This window comes from Vigna angularis, chromosome 4, assembly GCF_016808095.1.
Source record: "Vigna angularis cultivar LongXiaoDou No.4 chromosome 4, ASM1680809v1, whole genome shotgun sequence".
In the NCBI taxonomy this organism is placed as follows: Eukaryota; Viridiplantae; Streptophyta; class Magnoliopsida; order Fabales; family Fabaceae; genus Vigna; species Vigna angularis.
Window position 1 is genome coordinate 42,314,353 of NC_068973.1, and position 20,729 is coordinate 42,335,081.

The following is a 20,729-nucleotide window of genomic DNA, read 5'->3' on the forward strand; positions in this document are numbered from 1 at the left end:
CGATATGTCTCCTTCACATACACGAATACGACTATACCTTAATACGTATAATTCCTCATTCAACATATATGTTCCTCACATACGACAACTATTTTTATCACTTTGCTAACATTATTGTCTTTCACACACACCAACTACAGATACTACACATCTATCTCCACCTCCCTCACTTTCTTCTCCTTTCTACCTTTCTTTCCTTTTCAAATCGGACATACTGCAATTCTCATTATCAAAACTAACACCTTGATACATTTTAAACAAGATTTCGCTTCCCCTAGACAGATACATTTTATCTTGATAAAAATGAAAAAGACAATACCATGTCACTACAACACTCATCTCAATTTAAAAACGACCTTAAGACGTAGACTTTTAAACTTAATTCAACTCACACCAATTTATAACATGAGATTTACATCTATTTATATACTATAAATTACCAATATCTCTAATGGATCTGAATTTTCAATCACTAGTATTATCCTACATCTCATAATCACACGTAAAAATTTAATATTATTTTCAACTCAAAACTTTAGAACACTCTGAATTTATAAGCCTTTATTTTTATACACTTTCTATTTTTAACCAGAAGTACTTAAGTTCATAAAATGTATAAAATGAAAGAAAGATACAAGTTGGCACTTCATTGATAATGCATCATTAGTCTTATGATTTATGTTCAAACCAAATCATATGTCATTAATCATGTATTAGATTTTGCTTTCAAATGATATTTTTACAAGCATGTACATGATTAACAAATAAATCAATGTAACTTAATTATACCCCAATAAACTCTCAAAAGAAGAAAAAAAGAGGAAATTCATAAAGAATTCTGTTAATTAGCTTGTGAAGCTCTCCACTGTAGTTCTATTTGGATACGACCATTCTTGGAGTCTATAAGATGGTGCCTTTCGTTGATTCTATTATTCGTCACAACGTCCGCAAGACTAATGTCAGCATAACCCAAAGATTCCTAACATCGTAAGAAAAACAAATCAATAAAATCACAATCAAAATCAGTATCTTTCAATGTATTTTGAAGATATAACAGTATAGAAAAATCCAACAGAAAATCTATATATATTCAAAAAATCATGTACCTTTTGCCGTAGAAGGCTTCGCGAGGAAGTGCTAACAACTTCCACATGTAATTTATCATTACTGGGAGACTCTTCCACCAAAAATTGGAACTCTTCTTCCCACCTTGGATCTCTGTTTTTCTTTATTATCTATAAATTGCAATGATAAACATACATTTATGAGTATCATATGATAATAGTTTCTCTGCTTCAACCACTTTTAGTTTGTTCTATTACATTCTTTTTCTATATACATACTCTTATATTCTCTGTTTCAAACAATAATATCATATCTTTTCCTTGCTTTTCTATCTGGTTTTCCCTTCTTCTGTTTTGCCATCTTATATGCTATAGAAAAATGATTCTTACACATTTAAATTTTTTACATTTATTTCACACTACTTTTACTTACTTTTTTCTCGGTTCTTTCTTGAAAAAATACAAAACTCTATATTTTTTATGACTTAACAAGGGTAGAATCACGTGAAAAGAGTGAATTTTTGTAATTTAAAAAATAAAAAAAGTAAAAAAAAGAATAGTATAAGTGAATGTAAAAAAATGATGTCAAATATCATTTTTGGTCAAAAAAGTAAGTTGATTGTAACATGCATTAATACCTTAGTTCTTCTCTCTTCTCCTCTGAAAATAAGGCGTACGTGTGGATTGGTATGGTACTTTCCTTCAACATCTTGAGCTTCATGGATTATAACTACAAGTAAACCTCCACCAGGAGGAGTCCCTTGGGGAGGACTCTTTGTAGGGTGTGGCTCCTTAAAACTTTTGGCCAAGTCTTCGTTCCTAAATGGTTTATATGTCAATTCTAGAATAATTTGTCCCCGAGACTTCTCATTCTGGGCATCCTTTGGATTCAAGTTTTTCAAAAGTTCAAGAGTAAAAACTTTAGGTTCATCAACCGTAAGTTCTTTCAAAGGAATAATATTCATACCCATCTTGTCATGCTTCCCAACCTAAGTGTGCAAAAACAATATTTAATCCAAATGCATAATTACATTATACATATATAGAGAGAGAGAGAATAAAAGTTTCAGAAATCGACCTGTTCCCAGTCAAAAACTTGAAACTCTAAAGCTTGAGTCTCAGGATCTTTAACAACCAAACTAAATTCTTCGTTCCATTCAGGATTCAAGTTTTTATGCTTTACAGTAGTTTTTTTCGATGTCAAAGTGTCTTCGGTAAGTGTTAACTGCACATAAGGGTCAGATGCACCAAGAAGATCTTTCTTCTTTAACTTCATTGCTCTTATAACCTTTGTATTTAAAATTCCAACAGGCCTCTTCTGTGCCCTAAAATTTCACCAGAGTTCATTAATATCAAATACCAAAAAACTATCACAAACACGTAAGATAAAATATTGCAGATAATGCATAAACGTACTTTGATGGATCTATAACTTGAATATCTAAAGTTTTGGGCCATAGATACATATTTGCAACTTGATCTTTGATAATCTCCTGAAAACAACGGTGTTATAAAATTGTTTAAAAGTCGCACATCTTTCATTAGCTCGTAATAGCTAAAACATAAACAAGTACAAAAAATACACACATAAACCTAATTAATCTTCTAGAAGAAAATCATTAACTTTGTTTTTTCACGATGTATGAATTATAATTTTAAACCACTAACTATCCATCCCTAAATCTTTGTAATTGAACACTATGTGCATTTTTCCTGTAGTATTCATCTCATCGATTTTTAATATGTTTACTGTCATTTATTTTTCTATTTTGTGTAATATATCTGTGTTACTTATGATACCTCAAAATACTATACTCACAAGAGATGAATATCAATTTAACTCAATTAAAAAATTGGTATAATTACTTTAAGTCAATTACAAATTTATGGGAAAGAATGAAATAAAAATAGGAAATATTAGTTGCGTACCTGAACGAACTTGTAAAGTACAGGAATAGACATAAGATCAGCCCCTACAAGCTTCAGCCCAAAGTCAACATATGGCTACATGAAGAAAGATACCAAAGTAAAATTGTAAATGTAATCATTTAATTGTTGTAATAAAAACAAATAGCTTTTGCAAATAATAATCATAAGTGTGAGTCATGCACATAAGCTATCTTAACTTTCAAAGTAAAATAAACTTAGTGAAGATAAAAGTTGATGATTACATTATTAATAAGGTTTACTACAAAACTGTAAGAATAAATTACACTCGTATTTTCTTTGCTTACAATATATATATATATATATATATATATATATATATATATATATATATATATATATATATATATATATATATATATATATATATATATATATATATATATATATATATATATATATATATATATATATATATATATATATATATAACCATTTTGACTACGTTAATTTGACACACATTATACATACAAGCTTCTTGACGTAGTCTTTTTTCAAAAATATTACAATGTTTATGCTTATTAAATTTGTTGTTAATGTTTAAAAAAATAAGAGTATTACGTACAACACAAAAAATTTGATGTCAGTATAATTTACTCAGTTATAAATGATAAGTTTCGTCTCTAATTATTTAGGCCTTTTTCTCCCTGCACCCATAATTGTTAATTGCACTCCTATACTACAAACAAAAAGACTAAAATATCCTTCCTATATGCATCACCCACTGTTACTGCCGCAATCATCTTTGCTGCACTATTTGGAGGAAGATGAAAGAGAGAAAGGGATAGACTAAAACAGTGGGTTGGTTAGTTTGTGTTCGTAAAACTTCTTCCCAAGGATATCATATACGTTTGGGAATGTTTGTTTCAGAGAAATTATGTTTTGGAAAGATTATTTCAGAATTTTTTTTCTGAAAAGTGCATTTTGGAAAATATCTCATGTTAAAGAAATCTTATTCTATAAAGTTAATTTGAAAATGCATTTTATATGATCCGAAAAACTTATTTTAGATGTTTTGTTTTGGAAATTTTGATCCAAAAATTCTGAAAATTTTCATGATAAAATCTGAAGGTCACTTTTATAAATTAAAAATTATGGAGGTGCAGTTAGAAATTATAAGGGTCCATTATTTATATCATCCGCTAAGATATGCTGGGAGAGTCATACCTAAAAAAAAGGCCAATCGCCGTCAGTCCCTTAATGCTCAAACAAACAAAAAATGAAAATAAATGTCATTTTAATAAGATTCCATTGTTGACCAAAAAAGAAAAACCTTAATTTTGGAAGACCATTTTCAATTATAAAACACTTGATGTCTTGACGACGACTTTTATGGATCATTTTGATATACCAAAGTATGGCAACTCTCATAAATAACATTCATTGATTAAACTTATATTATAAAGTTTTCAAATATGATGACAATACAAAATGTGTGTAACAATTTTTTTCTCAACAATGAAATATTGCATTGTATTTTTATATTTATTATATTACATAAAGCTAAAAGAAATTCATTATTTCCTTTTTCCATAGGAATTGAATGACCTATGATCCATTAATGTGTACATACACACACACACATATATATATATATATATATATATATATATATATATATATATATATATATATATATTCATATTGGACTCAAAAGTGTTGCACTTTCACAAACATTACAAAGGTACATAATACTATGGTGTGTGTGCCATGTCTAAATAAAATGTTGTCCATGTATTGGAGTGATTAGTGGGTAGGGAAAATAATAAAGAAATCAATTCAAACCTTTTCCATGAGAGACACGAAAATATTGGCAAAGCATGGAAAACTTGGAACCAAAGGTTTCAAAGTAATACGCGGTATAGCAAAAACATGCAGATCCATCACCTGCAAAAATTCAAAACTCTTAGAATGAAGAAACCCATAGCTTTTCTCAGTTCATCCACTTCCACACAATGAAATGTTCACCTGGACCGTTGCTTTCAACCCAAATTTCTTAACTGCAACAAGGATATTAGGATTTGCTGCCCATTTTACAGAAAGCTCCATGATTAATTCTTTCTCTTCGGTCTCGTAAACTTTCATTCCTGTTCACAATAATTCACGCATTCAAAGAGAAACGTGAGAAAATTCATATACAGTATATCATACAAGTCCTTTACAAATAAATCAATTGCATAAAACAACACATTTTTTTTCTAGAATAAATGGAAGATCGTTTTTAACAAAACTAATGATAATATGAAGTAATTTATAATTTTGATGAGTCAAATCTCAAATAATATTTTATGGCAAAATGGGTCATTTAATAGATCAAACTTTCTTGATTCGAAAGCATAATATAAAAAAAAATCATTTTTTTAAGAACAATAAAGTTACAATTAATCAGCAAATTTAAGTGGAAATCAAATTAGATCTAAATATTTAATACAACTTTTGCGATTCTTTATTTATCATAACTAAAAACACTTACTGAGTTTATTTATTATAACCTCTCTCCAAAAAAATAAATGTGATTTAAATTACTTTACAATAAGAGAAACTGGTGAAAATTAACATTAGTAATTTCTTCATTATCTGCACAAACTAAAAGGTTTGTATCCAAAAATGCATCACTCCCACCTAAACTAACCTTGAAAAGTTGGCGGCAAGGAACCTAGTGTTAGCTCTTCGAATTCAACGGAATCAATTTTATATTGTGGTATTTGCTCTTCAATTATAGGCTTTGCAATGGTCTCTGCTGTTTTGCATATAGCCTGAAAAACCAAACGTTCAAACAATCAAACGAAAGAAATTACATGTTAACCGATTAATGTCAAGAAATATACTTAAGAAAAAACGAACACCTTATTTAGATAAGGCCACATATATTCAATAAGTTTGTTAAGCCAATCAACCTGCAGGAAAAACACCAATGAATGGTTGTGCAATTATACAGACTCATAACAAAAAGATAAACAGAAAGTGCAATGAATTGCTTACCCGATCGAAGTCTGGATTCTTTACCCAAAGTGGAATTTCAGGAATCATTCGGTCTACAGTTTCTGAATCTTCCTCTGTCAATGGTTTAATTTCAGGATCCTATCCAAGCACAGTGCATAAGTGAAGAACTTAAACAATTGTAGAAAAAAAGAGAGCCAAGATTCTACAGATTCATAATGTGTTTATAAAAGAAAGGAGCTGGTGAACGGGGAAAATACAAAATTATGTTGAAAATCATTTAATGGAATGTGATTCTTACCTTCACATCACTGGGTTGAACATAAATAAAGAGATAATAACCGATAGCAAGACCCATGGAAATCCCAAATCCAAAGCCAAAAAAACTAAATATGGTGCCGAAGAAACCCATCTCGATCCTCAAATTTGTTTCGATCACAATCTCTGTTCTTCTTTTTCTTCTTCTTTTTCGTCTTTTCTCTCTCTCTCTCTCTCTCTCTCTCTCTCTCTCTCTCTCTCTCTCTCTCTCTCTCTCTCTCTCTCTATCTATCTCTATCTCTATCTCCTTCGCCCTCTGCTAAAAGCAATCACCTCACAAATACGCCACTACCAATCTCTTTCAGCTCTCATCGGATCACCATTCCTACGTTCAAACCAAGACGTGAAAAACGAACTTTCTTTTACCCTAAAAAAGAACACTATTTTTACTAAATAAATAAAATCAAATTATAGTTCTGATAAAGATTTAATAACGCTAATAAATGCATTATTTTTATTATGCATTTATTTATTTATTCCTGCTAACATATATCTAAAAAAAAAACCTCTTGTAACCGTATGGACTAAATTATTATTTTAATTGTCTCATTTGTCACCTAATTTAGAAAGTCACATGTAATTTAAAAAAAAATTAAATTCTTATGATACACTATCATCTCTTAATTTTTACACTAGTAGATCATGTAACAGATTGGGATATTGATTTTTTTCACTTTCTTTTATTTTTATTCTATTTTTAAAATTGACTTTTGATACGTTTTTCTTTAGAAATTAATTCGTGTATGTAATTTATTCATATGTCTTGAGTAAAACTAATGAAATAGTATACAAATATTTTAAAGAACAAAAGAATCCTATGATTGCGCTGACATAATTGCGAATTTTTTAAGTAACATTATTAATAAACAAGCCGTGTGTGTTTAATTACTACCTTGCAAACTTTAAAATGTGGCATGTACTTTTTGAGACAAAATGAAAACACTAAGAGATATAACATATTTTTTCTGTCGAATATTTGATTGGACATAATAGTACACTTTTATGTCAATAATAATTTTCATCCATAAGTAGTGAATAATAATTAAATGATAAGATATAATATTTGAAACTTATAGTATATTTTCATACCAATGAAAGATATAGTTGATTAATAACTTTAAAATATACAAGAAATATTGAAATAAAAATCAAAGAACTGATGAATTTGACTGTGTTGATACAGAGTGTTTGATCTAAACTGTAACAAGGTTAATTAGTTAAAAAATTTAACAATATCACAATATAATTAATTTAAAAAATTTAACACTAATATAATTAAAGATTATTAAATAAAAATTCAAAATAATGAAGTACATACAATTTTTTGATATAGTGAAAATAATTTTTCAAATTTAAATAACTATAGAATTCGAATTAATTATTTTTTAGTTTATACATTTATATAAAAAATATTATGTTTTTTTTGCATAAAAAAAGTAACACATCATATTAAAAATGAACATGGTTAACAATTTTAATAAATTAAAAATATACTTAATTATTTTTTAATATGATTATACTCAATATATTTATGAAATATGAATATTTAAATTCAAATTTTACTCATGAATATAAAAATATAATTTTAACACGTGGATAAATATTTGTTTGAACTTTGAATGAAGTGAGAAGAAACCAAGCGAGTTGTGACTCACTGTTTCAGAGTGACGAGTGAGTGTCTCTGCGCTTGTCCAAAGAAAGTTACGTATAAAAGGGGTATTTCTGTTCTGTGTTGTGTCCTGTTTGTTCCTTTTTTATTCCCTTAGCTGCTTCTCACATGTCCTTACTTAGGGTTTTCATCCAACAATTTCATTTCTGTGTTGTACACTAAACGCAATACATTACCCGAACTCCAGATTCTCAATTACCATTATCCAATTCGCTACATTCATTGTTAATTTATCAATCCGGTCATAAGAATTTAAGGCGGTTTCGTATTCGTACGACACCGATTCGGGACTTTTCTTGGATTTTCTTGGATTTAGGGTTTTCGCCGATTTAATATATTCTTCATCTGATAGAGCACAGATGCAAGGGATTAATCGATCGGTGAGAGGTCAGATAGACTGAGGCGAGTCTGGGTTTTGTATGGAAACTCGGAGTCGGAAGCGGGCGGAGGCTTCCTCAGCTGCCCCTTCATCCTCGTCCACCTCTCGTTCCGCCAAGCGCTCTCGTCTCTCTTCTTCCTCTTCTTCGATCCCGAACACCCCAACTGTTAATACACGTTCTCGTTCGGCCAGGACTAACACCACCACCACAAATTCCGTTTCTATCATGGACCCCACCAACGAATCCTCCGGGTCAAGACGTGATCGCCGTGGCAAGAATTTGGAAAGGGACAATTCGGACAAAGGGAAGGAGAAAGAACAGGATGTTGGGATTAGGGATGTAGAAAGAGAGCGAGCCTTGGCGTTGAACATGGAGGGTGAAGGTGTTGGGGACGACGATGATAATTATAGTGACAGTGGTGTGCATCGGAATTTGACGTCTGCTAGTAGTGCCCTTCAAGGGCTTCTTCGGAAACTTGGTGCTGGTTTGGATGATCTGCTTCCTGCCACGGCTATGAGTGGTTCTGCGTCCTCTTCTCATCAGAGTGGTAGACTCAAGAAAATTCTGGCTGGATTGCGTGCTGACGGAGAAGAAGGTCGTCAGCTCGATGCATTGTCGCAGCTTTGTGACATGCTTTCCATTGGAACTGAAGAATCCCTTAGTACATTTTCCGTTGACTCGTTTGTTCCTGTGTTAGTGGGGTTGCTTAATCATGAGAGCAACCCCGATGTTATGCTACTTGCTGCCAGGGCGCTTACCCATTTATGCGACGTTCTTCCCTCATCTTGTGCTGCTGTTGTGCATTACGGGGCAGTGTCTATATTCTGTGCGAGACTGCTTACGATAGAGTATATGGATTTGGCTGAGCAGGTTATTTCTCATTTAATCTCTTTTCTGCCGTTGGTTTATGTATCAGGAATCTAGTAAAAATGTTGTCATTTTTTGCGTCTAATTCTTTTTAGAAATGTCTTATCTTGTATATGAGATTCCTAAACCTCAGGTTGGTTTCTTTTTGTCTAAGGCTATACATTTGTTTAAGTGTGCTTGAAAATGGGCTGCTGTCTTCAACGAGGTTCTTTTTGTTTGATACACCTGTGGCTGTCTACATTGAATTCTAATGGATGCGATTATTGATATTAACAGTCTCTTCAAGCGCTAAAGAAGATTTCTCAGGAGCACCCAACTGCCTGTCTTCGAGCTGGAGCTCTGATGGCTGTACTTTCTTACTTGGACTTCTTCTCAACAGGAGTTCAGGTAAATCATCAATGAAATCCTTACATATAAGGATGCTTAAAATTTTCGAAGTGTGATGATTCGTTTTGCATTTGCTACCCTTAATCAGCAAGCTTATATTGACATGATCATATTTTTCAGCGAGTGGCATTGTCTACTGCTGCAAATATGTGCAAAAAGCTTCCTCCTGATGCAGCTGACTTTGTAATGGAAGCTGTTCCTCTTTTGACAAACCTTCTTCAGTACCATGACTCCAAGGCAGGACTATACTTTTGTTGTTATACTTGTCATAAATGGAAACAACACTCCTTAGTTTTAAGAAAAGATTGTTTGAGTAAATAATGATGCCATAGACAGTGTTGCCAATTCTCTAATTGTGTCTTCACAACTTTCAATTATAATATTTCTAGGTTCTGGAACATGCCTCTGTTTGTCTGACTCGAATAGCTGAAGCATTTGCCTCATCTCCAGACAAATTAGATGAATTATGCAATCATGGACTGGTAACACAAGCTGCCTCTCTCATTTCTAATAGCAGTTCTGGAGGTGGTCAGGCTTCTCTCAGCACTCCAACATATACTGTAAGTGTAATCTTTGTTGCTAAGTCTGATGTTTTCACCTTTGGCAGGCTGTTCCTTTGACATCATTGATTAATGCAGGGTCTGATCCGCCTTCTTTCCACATGTGGCAGTGGATCCCCTCTTGGAGCCAAAACATTACTTCTCCTTGGAATTAGTGGCATTCTAAAAGATATACTATCCGGTTCTGGTGTTTCTTCTATCACCTCTTTTTCACCAGCATTAAGTAGGCCGGCAGATCAGGTATGATGTACTTTGGATTTCTCTTTCTCTTTTTATATATAATTTTATTTCATCTCTCTCTATGGTTCATTTTCATAGACTCTGATATTGATCTCGTCATTTAAACCCGTTAAAACTTTTAAGTTCACTTTTTAATTTAATTAAAAATGAATTTATCCCATTCTCTTTTCTAATATTTAGATATTTGAGATTGTGAATCTGGCAAATGAACTTCTGCCTCCATTGCCACATGGAACCATTTCTCTTCCTGTCAGCTCCAACTTGTTTGTGAAAGGGTATTTTGTGAAAAAATGTCCTTCTGGCACTTCCAGACAAGAAGACACCACCAACGGAAATATTCATGAGATATCAGCTCGTGAGAAGTTATTAAATGATCAGCCTGAGTTACTTCAGCAATTTGGGATGGATCTCCTCCCAGTTTTAATGCAGGTTAAATGTTTAAATTGATTTCATTGTTAAGCTATATTTATTATTTGAGTTTTTTCCTGGACTTCTTTCCTCTTCCATCCCACAACTTACTAATATTTTTTCCCTGCTTTTGAATTAGATATATGGTGCCAGTGTCAATGGTCCTGTTCGCCACAAATGTCTTTCTGTCATTGGAAAATTGATGTATTTCAGCACAGCTGAGATGATTCAGTCTTTGTTGAGTGTAACAAATATATCAAGGTATCTAGAACTTCAACTGGATTGCTGTTGCTCTATGTTCTCTGTAGAAACTTATGTTTTGTCAATTTGATGATATAGTTTCTTAGCTGGTGTGTTAGCATGGAAAGATCCGCATGTTTTGGTACCTGCCTTGCAGATTGCAGAAATTCTTATGGAAAAGCTTCCTGGAACATTCTCTAAGATGTTTGTCAGAGAAGGTGTGGTCCATGCGGTTGACCAACTTATTTCAGCTGGAAATTCAACCAATGTATCTATTCAAACGTCCGCTGAGAAGGATAGTGATTCTGTATCTGGAACTCATTCTCAGCCCAGACACTATCGCCTGCGTAGTGGTAACTCAAACCCCGATGCAAACTATTTGGATGATTTGATGAGGAGTCCAGTTCCAGTAAATGTTGGTTTGCCAACAAGTTCTGTTGAAACTCCGACAACTGGTTCCAGTATTCGGGAGTCTATTAGCTCAGTTGCTAGAGGTTTTAAAGACAAGTACTTTCCTTCTGATCCTGGGTCTATTGAAGTGGGTGTTAGTGATGATCTTTTGCATTTGAAAAATCTCTGCACAAAGCTGACCACTTGTGTTGATGATAAAAAAACTAAGGCAAAGGGAAAAGTTAAAGCTTCTGGACCTGGTCTCAACGAAAATTCTAATAACACAGAAGAATATTTAATTGGGGTGATATCTGACATGTTAAAGGAACTTGGCAAAGGTGATGGTGTATCTACTTTTGAATTTATTGGTAGTGGTGTTGTTGAAGCCTTGTTGAGTTATTTATCTTGTGGGTATTCTGCAAAAGATCGAATGTCAGAAACCAGTCTCCCCAGACTTCGTCAACAGGCACTTGCAAGGTTCAAGTCATTTGTTGCTATTGCACTACCTTTGAGCATTGATAATGGGGATGTTGCTCCTATGACTGTCTTGGTTCAGAAGCTTCAAAATGCATTGTCTTCCCTGGAACGGTTCCCTGTAATGCTGAGTAATTCTTCTCGTTCATCTAGTGGGAGTGCACGTCTCTCCAGTGGACTAAGTGCATTATCTCAGCCCATAAAGCTGCGTCTCTGTCGAGCACAGGGTGAAAAGTCACTTAAGGATTATTCTTCCAATGTGGTACTGATTGATCCATTAGCGAGTTTAGCAGCCATTGAGGAATTTCTGTGGACTCGTGTCCAGCGCAGTGAATCTGGTCAAAAGTCTACTGTACCTGGTGAAAATTCTGAATCTGGAACAGCTCCTGCAGGGGCAGGTGTTTTATCTCCTTCCTCTTATACTCCCTCAACTACCCGTCGACATGCAGCTATGTACAGATCATCTTTTAGTATAGAAGATACACCTACAAAAAAAACATCTCAAGATAAAAGCACAAGTTCATCTAAGAGCAAGGGTAAAGCTGTATTAAAGGCTGCACAGGAGGAAGCAAGAGGACCTCAGACCCGAAATCGCAGAAGAGCAGCTCTAGATAAAAATGCTCAAATGAAACCTGTAAATGACGAATCAACTTCTGAGGTATGCTGCTAAATTTTGGAAAAGAGTTTTATTAATAGAATAATTTTATTCTCAATACATATTTGTTTATAATATTTAATTATGGGATATTATTTATACTTAATGTTAATGCTTATTGTTCTTTCCTCCTTTTTTAGATAAAAACCATTGTTGAGCCTCCTTCATCTAATAGATAGTTGATATATTTACTTGATGTGGTCTCCTGTAGAATATTACTTGAGTGGGATCTTTTATTGTTTAAGGCCTTTTTGCTGTTTGACATTTTTTCCTCTCTACCTTTATGGGATAGGATGAAGAATTGGATATATCTCCTGTTGAAATAGACGAGGCTTTGATGATTGAAGATGATGATATTTCTGATGATGAGGATGAAGACCATGAAGATGTATGTTTATACTTCTGCTAAGAATTTTCCTTTTTGTTGTTTTTGGTTATGCTTGTATTCATATCTCATTAATTATTTAAATGTTTAGTTTTGTGTACCCCTTTGCTTTTTCTTCAGTTCAATTTGTTAGTTAAATTTTTTCATGTATTTGTATTTGCCATTGAATCTACTTCCATTGTTATTCTCCTGTCTTCTATTTTAAAGATTTCAGCAAACATAAATGCCATTATTATAGTTATAGAGTCTATCAGACAGATCATGACCATTAGTTGTTGTTACAAGTGTTGTCAAGAGTATGATCTAGACTGTAAGATTGCAAGTTTCATGATCTTTCTGCCACTTTCCTTTTTGTATGAAGATTGCAAGAAATCAAGATCACTGAACTGGTGAAATTATGCAATATTGTGCTAGTGCGATTAAAAAATCTGTCATTTCTTGTTATGTTTGGAGTATTTTCTTTTGTTGACTTCTTGTCGTGTTATATTTGAACTTTAGCAGACCTTTTTGTATATGTGTTTTGTGACATACCACCTGCATATTTTTATATTTTCTATTTTCTATTCATACAACAACGCATATAATTTTTTTACATGATCTCGAAATCTACATTTTCTGAACTTGCAACCGTTCTCTGATCTTTGGGTAGGATACCGTTCTTGATGCCATTAGTTGTTTGTGAGATTGAAGACTACATTTAGCTTATTGCATCCATTATTATTATTGAGTTGAAGAGATGTTATATTTGTTTACTTAATTGGATACTACCATTAATTGTTGAGTAGATTGGAAGACTTTGATTTGGTTTTAGGTGTTCCTGTTCTAGATGTTGAAATTTATGAGACCAAAATGCTATTATTGTTTCTTATATATTTTAATAACCCCTATTGATAATTAATTGTTGATTCAGAGATTGGATCTATCAAACAGATATGTTATTATTTCACTAATCAGTGTCATATTCCAACTTTGTACAGGTGTTGAGGGATGATTCTCTTCCTGTCTGTTTGCCCGACAAAGTACATGATGTGAAATTGGGTGACTCAGCTGAGGAGAGTACTGTTGCTACAGCAACAAGCGATAGCCAGACTATCGCAGCCTCGGGTTCTAGCAGTAAAGCTGTGACAGCCAGGGGATCCGACTCTGCTGATTTTAGGAGTGGGTATTCATCTAGCTCAAGGGGTGCAATGTCATTTGCTGCTGCTGCTATGGCTGGACTAGGATATGCTAATAGCAGAGGTTTCAGGGGTGGCAGAGATAGGCATGGGCGCCTGTTGTTTGGTACTTCTAATGATCCTCCAAAATTAATTTTTACTGCTGCTGGGAAGCAGCTTAATAGGAATTTGACTATATACCAGGCAATTCAAAAACAGCTTGTGCTAGATGAAGATGATGATGACAGATTTGCTGGCAGTGACTATGTATCCAGTGATGGAAGCAGTCTGTGGGGTGATATTTACACCATCACTTATCAAAGAGCAGAAAACCAGACGGATAAGGCATCTACTGGAGGATCAAGTTCAAATACTTCAAAACCTGCCAAATCTGGCTCTGCCTCAAATTCCAGCCCAGAAGCTAAGTTGCATCAGACTTCTGTTTTAGACAGTATATTGTATGGAGAATTGCCGTGTGATCTAGAGAAATCTAACCCCACCTACAATATTTTGGCACTCCTGCGTGTGTTGGAGTGTTTGAACCAGCTTGCGCCTCGTTTGAGGGCTCAAATGGTTTCTGATAGCTTTGCTGAGGGTAAAATCTCTAATTTTGATCAGCTAGTTGTTACAACTGATACTAGGGTTGTTCAGGAGGAATTCATTAGTGGTAAGCTTACTCCAAAATTGGCTAGGCAAATACAAGATGCCCTAGCACTATGCAGTGGTAGTCTTCCCTTATGGTGTTATCAGTTGACTAAAGCATGCCCTTTCTTGTTTCCTTTTGAGACTCGACGACAGTACTTCTATTCTACTGCATTTGGGTTATCTCGAGCACTGTATCGACTTCAGCAGCAGCAAGGTGCTGATGGTCATGGATCGACTACTGAGAGAGAGATTAGAGTTGGGAGATTACAGCGCCAAAAAGTTCGTGTCTCTCGAAACCGTGTCTTGGATTCTGCTGCAAAAGTTATGGAGATGTATTCTAGCCAAAAAGCAGTACTTGAAGTAGAATATTTTGGTGAAGTTGGCACTGGCCTGGGCCCAACCCTGGAGTTTTATACAATTCTAAGTCATGATTTACAAAAGGTTGGACTGCAAATGTGGAGATCCCATTCTTCAAATAAACATGAAATGGAAGTTGACGGGGATGAAAAGAGAGAGCATAGTGTAGGCTCTAGGCCCAATTTGGCTGGAGATAAAGAACTTGTTCTAGCTCCTATGGGTTTGTTTCCTCGGCCTTGGCCTACAAATTCTGATGCATCAGAGGGTAGTCCATTTGCAAAAGTCATTGAGTATTTTCGGCTGCTGGGTCGTGTTATGGCAAAAGCTCTTCAAGATGGACGACTATTGGATCTGCCATTGTCAGTGGCATTCTATAAGCTTGTTCTTGGTCAAGTATGTTATTGTATAATGTTGATGTTTCAACCATCTTGATGTTTGTAGTTTATCTGAATGTAAACTTATTCTAGTGTATGCTTCTGATCTTCATTTTGCTATAGGATCTTGATTTGCATGACCTTCTGTTCATTGATGCTGAGCTTGGGAAGACTTTGCAAGAGTTAAATGCCCTTGTTCGTCGGAAACATTATGTAGAATCTGTTGGTGGTAGCTGTACTGATACTCTTTTTAACTTACATTTTCATGCTGCGCCAGTTGAAGATCTTTGCTTAGATTTTACGCTTCCTGGTTTTCCTGAGTACACCTTGAAAGCTGGAGATGAAACTGTACGTAGTTAATCTGAGCTATTTCTTGGATCTTGATTCTCGTGGTATAAAAATTTCCTTAACTTGCTCCCAAATGATTAGGTCGATATCAACAATTTGGAGGAGTACATATCCTTGGTGGTTGATGCAACAGTCAAGACTGGAATCATGCGGCAAATAGAGGCATTTAGAGCAGGGTTTAATCAGGTTTCTTGTTTGTTTTAATTAGTTAGTTTAAAAAGTTTGGACATTGTTGGTGTGGAGCATGTTATTTTTCAAAAAGGTGTCCCCCCTTCCCTTCCCAATGAAATGGGAAATATCATCTAGCAACATTGTCATTCTTGTTTATGTATCTTCCCCAACTTGTCTCCCAATGCATTCCTGAGGATTTTGTGTTTTAGTGTGTGAAATGCTGTTGTATGATATATGAAGCTTACATCACGCAGTGGAATAAAACTATTGTAATTATTGTAGGTTCGAATGACTATGTCTGATGCATGAAATTAATTTGATGACATTACATTGAAGTTCTTAAGTTGTGTTCTGTAAAGACGAAGTTATTTGGTGTTCTATTGATGTCTTAAACGATGCAGTGCTTGCCTTGGTCTCATGCTTGAATATTCCACTTGGGAGATTTTTATATGTATGCACTTGTCCTTTTACTTATTTGCTCCCAATCACCAACCATACTTTACCTGCATAAAATAGAAACCGCAATGTTTGGTTATTGGATTAAAATTCTGACATTCTAATTGTTCGTGAAATGGGTGGGTAGTTCTGGTTTTGCTAGTGTCTCTTGTAAGAAGATATTGCTGGGGAACTAGTATTTTTTTTCTTGTTTGATTTACTTTAAAACTGATCAAAACTTGCATGCTTGTGCTGTTTAATGCAGGTTTTTGACATCTCATCTTTACAAATTTTTACTCCTCAAGAACTAGACTACTTGCTTTGTGGCCGGAGGGAGTTGTGGGAGGTATTTTGCGCAATTTTATTACTGCTTGGGAGTTAAATTAATAGAACAAAGCATTGAAATCATAATATTTTTTGGTAAAACTGTTACTGCAGGCTGAGACACTTGCTGATCATATAAAATTTGACCATGGGTACAATGCAAAGAGCCCTCCTATTGTTAATGTATGATTCTCCTCTAATTATAAGTAATATATGGTATTGCGGAAGATTAGAGCTAGTTCTGTTTTGATGCTTGTCCTGTTGGATGCTATTTTCAGTTACTTGAAATTATGGGGGAATTCACCCCGGAGCAGCAGCGCGCCTTCTGTCAATTTGTTACTGGTGCACCTAGGCTGCCACCTGGTGGGCTGGCAGTTCTAAATCCAAAACTAACGATTGTGAGGAAGGTAATTGGAATAGATTTGTGATAACGAGATGACTCGTTGCTTATCTTTATTTTTTTTTGTATATTAATTTTTTTGTTCTATATGCATGTTAACATTTGTTGTTGCATTCATGGCCTTTTTTTTTGGTCTCGTGCAGCTTTCGTCAACTGCAGTTAATACTTCATCAAACGGGAATGGAGCTTCAGAATCCGCGGACGATGACTTGCCTAGTGTGATGACATGCGCTAATTACCTGAAACTTCCTCCTTACTCTACCAAGGTACTGCGATACAGCATACGATAAATGATTTGTGACGCAATCTCTTCACACTTTTTGGCTGAAAATGTGTATCTTTAAGTTTCTACTGTTTTATTCTTCAAAATGGAAGTGGTGCAGCGAAAATGGTATTCAAGTAACATCTTTGGGTCATAAAATTGATTTTATCTTTTCGTCCATGTTTGCTTGGGATTAATTCTTGGAATTGAATTCCGCATTTTATAAAACCAGCCAAAACCCAGCAATTATTTCCAATAATACAGTACTTTTGTTGTTGATCAATGATGTCCAATTTTCAACAGGAAGTTATGTACAAGAAGCTACTCTATGCAATCAGTGAAGGGCAGGGATCCTTTGATTTATCATGAGTTCTGGAACTAACCAACCTTACCCTGTATGTTAATATAGATGGGTCAGGGTTTAATTGACTCTATTATTGAGTCTCAGTTAAGTCTTGGTTGGGATTCAGGTTCCTCCTCGCGTCTCAAATAATAGTCTCGTTTTCCGTGCTCTTCATGCAAATTGCAAGGTTGTGGTGTAACTCAGGTGAGTTTCCTTTTTCTGTCTGTTCTATAATAATGATGAGATATATGCATGGTATTTTCTCTGCTGCTTACTGCCCGATTCTTTAAATTGCAGTCGAATCGGGTGGCCACATTTTCAATGTGTAGGATCATTTACGGAGCTCTTATTTATTTTCACCTGTTAGAACTTGTAAATAAAATAGCAATGATGAAATTTTGATTCTTTTTTTTTTCACTATTTTGTTTGTAAGTCCAATTATTCGCAATTAGCATGTACCAAGAAAGGGTAAAGGGAAGAGAAATAATTTAAAATAGTATGCTTTATTATTACTTCTGCCATTTGGAGTTTCAAACAAATGTCTTTTTAGCAAAAGTTGTTAATAAGTTAATTATTTGTTTAGTATAAGTTAGTTTTTGTTTAGCAAAAACTAAATGACAAGATTCTAATTGTCTGATAAAAGAAAATTAACCAGTAAGCTACATGTTAAAATGACATAAAAACGATAATTAAGTTATTAAAAAGTTTTTTTTAAACAAAAATATATTATTATCTAATTATTATTCTAGATTTTTTAACATAATTAAATTTGTATAAGATAAATTTATGTTTGAACAAAATATTTTGTTCAAAAAATCAAATGATATTTATTAAATTTTATTTTTCAATTTAATTTATTTTTATAAGTTTTCTGTTGTAACTTTTGTTATATTTATTTCTAATGTATTGCTTTAGTTTGTAATATTGAAGTTTTTAAATTTTAGTAAATGCTAAAGTAATGTTGTAATTCATTGTTTTTATAAAATTAAAAATACTTAATAAGATATAAAAATAATTATAGACAAAAATTAAATAAGTTAAATATTTTTTTTTAAAATAGTTTACTTTAAATACTTTTTATTTGAAATCTAATGAAAAAGCAGTAGTAGATTATTAATAATGAACTCTAAGGAATTGAAGCACGTTATTAGAGGGTTTTTTTTTCTCGACAGAATGTTTATAATTAGCTTTTAAATTTAAGATGCTAAAATTTGTTCTGTTTTATTAATTTTGAATGTTAATTTTGATTATGTGGGATTTGTATTTACGTGTGTTTCTCTCTCTATATATAAACATGTTCAATAATACATTATAAAGTGTCAATTGTCAGGACTCCATCAAATTGTTTTAAATTGACAGTCTGATTTAAAAAGGTTTAAAGCAGATCAAATAAAGTAAAACTTTGTAATTTGTTACTTTGAATTAATTAAATTTGACAGAACTCAATATTACCTTTTTTTTTTCTTTTACAATAATAAAATTACTTCATTTTAATCAAATCGCGCTTTTAGTCTTGTTTTCATAATATGATAATGTGTTATTTTATGTGTATATAACTTTTAAAATTGCATGACACTGATAATGTATATTATTTTTCATTTATGCTTCTAATAAAAATATTCTAAGAAATTTAAATTGCACCGCCATGAAAACACCGTATGATTTATTTACAAAGTGAAAACTTTCACATGCTCAATAAAAATTAGGATTGAGGAGGACTATGATATTGTTGGAAGTGATAATTTGGAGTTCTTTTAGTTAAATATTAAAATTAATCTTTTTATTATGGAAGACAATACCCGTTTCAAATTTAAGTTTGATAAACATATTACAGATATGTTTAATGATTTAAAGTTAATTTTACATAATTTTTAAACAATTCAACTTTTAATTTATTTTTTTAATTATATCTCTACGAAATGGTTTCAGATGAGAGATTGGAGAATTTTTTAACCAAATACTTGTATTCTTGTATATTAAAACAGGGAAGAAAAAAATAATTATCAACTGCCAAAAACAACTATAAACATAACTACTATAACCAATATAATGGAAAGCTTGGATCAATTTATGAAATCCATATCATCCAACTATTTTTATTAAAAAAGAAGACCTAATTTATCTTTATTATTTGATAAAATTATTAATAATTACAAAATTATGATATATTTATTAAAAGAGTATTAAATTTTAAAGACATTACGTCTCTAATAAATTTTAATATGTACAATTAAAAAGAATGGTGCATTGCACAAATTAGTGTATGAAATATCATATATTTGTGATTACATATGAAACATTAGTTTGAAATAATTTTCTTAATATTATATATGTATCACTACCTATATGAAAACATGTGTAATGAAACTGGAGATGACATATAACTTGCTAAATATTCTATACACAAGTTTTACTTTTTCTTCTTGCTTCTCAATTATAGTATTATATTGTAGCTCATCCACAAAATTATTATGTTTTAATATGTATATGAAAGATACGTAATACTTGTCGTTGTTCACTATGCTTAGTACTACCCTTAATTTTTCTTGAAAATCAACTAACAATAAAATAAAATGAAACTTAAAACTAAATGATACTATTTAACTTCATTTACTTGAAGTAAATATTATTAAAAGTAAATTGGTCAAATGATAGACCAAAGTGTCATTTTTTAAAAATAAAAACATAAAAAGTGTCACCTAAAATTATAGTAACATGATTTTATAATTGTTATAACATTGCTTATGTTTCTAACTTTTTCAGGAGAGGATGATGTATATACAAATTAATCAAATTGAAGCGGATTAAAATGTTCCAATTAAAAACTTAAGTAGTTAGAACGTTATTTATCATAATATATATATATATATATATATATATATATATATATATATATATATATATATATATATATAAAGATAAAAATGACAACACCAAATAAACTTAAATAAAAGAAAACAAAAGTTGTGAACAAAATTGGATTGGTGGAATT

At 32.6% G+C, this 20,729-nt stretch overlaps 2 protein-coding genes across 4 annotated transcripts; one reads left to right on the forward strand and one right to left on the reverse strand.

Annotated features, from left to right (window-relative positions):
• Positions 1 to 794: 794 nt before the first annotated feature.
• On the reverse strand, positions 795 to 6,623 carry LOC108330545 (synaptotagmin-2). Its single transcript, XM_017565026.2, has 12 exons — positions 6,253 to 6,623; positions 5,994 to 6,092; positions 5,858 to 5,908; positions 5,644 to 5,767; positions 4,980 to 5,098; positions 4,797 to 4,898; positions 2,994 to 3,068; positions 2,481 to 2,557; positions 2,143 to 2,389; positions 1,703 to 2,053; positions 1,107 to 1,235; positions 795 to 979 (listed from the first exon to the last, which is right to left on the reverse strand). The coding sequence occupies exons 1-12, from the start codon at positions 6,361 to 6,363 to the stop codon at positions 842 to 844; spliced, it is 1,623 nt and encodes a 540-aa protein (XP_017420515.1). The 5' UTR covers positions 6,364 to 6,623; the 3' UTR covers positions 795 to 841.
• A 1,376-nt stretch (positions 6,624 to 7,999) lies between these two features.
• LOC108331467 (E3 ubiquitin-protein ligase UPL3) lies at positions 8,000 to 18,256 on the forward strand. Of its 3 annotated transcripts, XR_008248260.1 has the most exons (19): positions 8,000 to 9,188; positions 9,462 to 9,572; positions 9,693 to 9,809; positions 9,962 to 10,132; positions 10,211 to 10,372; positions 10,553 to 10,801; positions 10,920 to 11,041; positions 11,120 to 12,542; positions 12,832 to 12,927; positions 13,902 to 15,473; positions 15,578 to 15,802; positions 15,884 to 15,988; positions 16,674 to 16,754; positions 16,847 to 16,915; positions 17,011 to 17,139; positions 17,276 to 17,398; positions 17,698 to 17,789; positions 17,865 to 17,941; positions 18,035 to 18,256. XR_008248260.1 is itself a non-coding variant. In XM_052875924.1 (17 exons), the coding sequence occupies exons 1-17, from the start codon at positions 8,358 to 8,360 to the stop codon at positions 17,761 to 17,763; spliced, it is 5,652 nt and encodes a 1,883-aa protein (XP_052731884.1). In that variant the 5' UTR covers positions 8,001 to 8,357; the 3' UTR covers positions 17,764 to 17,995. The 3 variants fall into 3 exon arrangements, 1 of the variants encoding a protein (XP_052731884.1); XR_008248259.1 differs by having other exon boundaries at positions 8,001 to 9,188; positions 17,698 to 17,941; XM_052875924.1 differs by lacking the exon at positions 18,035 to 18,256 and having other exon boundaries at positions 8,001 to 9,188; positions 17,698 to 17,995.
• Positions 18,257 to 20,729: the final 2,473 nt, after the last annotated feature.

Excerpts from the sequence above, each read along its gene's own strand:
- LOC108330545 (XM_017565026.2), bottom strand. The coding sequence starts at position 6,363 with ATGGGTTTCTTCGGCACCATATTTAGTTTTTTTGGCTTTGGATTTGGG. Across the intron at positions 5,909-5,993 it reads AGAATCCAGACTTCGATCGG|GTTGATTGGCTTAACAAACT; the intron begins GTAAGCAATTCA and ends TTTTTCCTGCAG. Across the intron at positions 980-1,106 it reads GAAGCCTTCTACGGCAAAAG|GAATCTTTGGGTTATGCTGA; the intron begins GTACATGATTTT and ends TTACGATGTTAG.
- LOC108331467 (XM_052875924.1), top strand. The coding sequence starts at position 8,358 with ATGGAAACTCGGAGTCGGAAGCGGGCGGAGGCTTCCTCAGCTGCCCCT. Across the intron at positions 9,573-9,692 it reads TCTTCTCAACAGGAGTTCAG|CGAGTGGCATTGTCTACTGC; the intron begins GTAAATCATCAA and ends CATATTTTTCAG. Across the intron at positions 15,989-16,673 it reads TTAGAGCAGGGTTTAATCAG|GTTTTTGACATCTCATCTTT; the intron begins GTTTCTTGTTTG and ends TGTTTAATGCAG.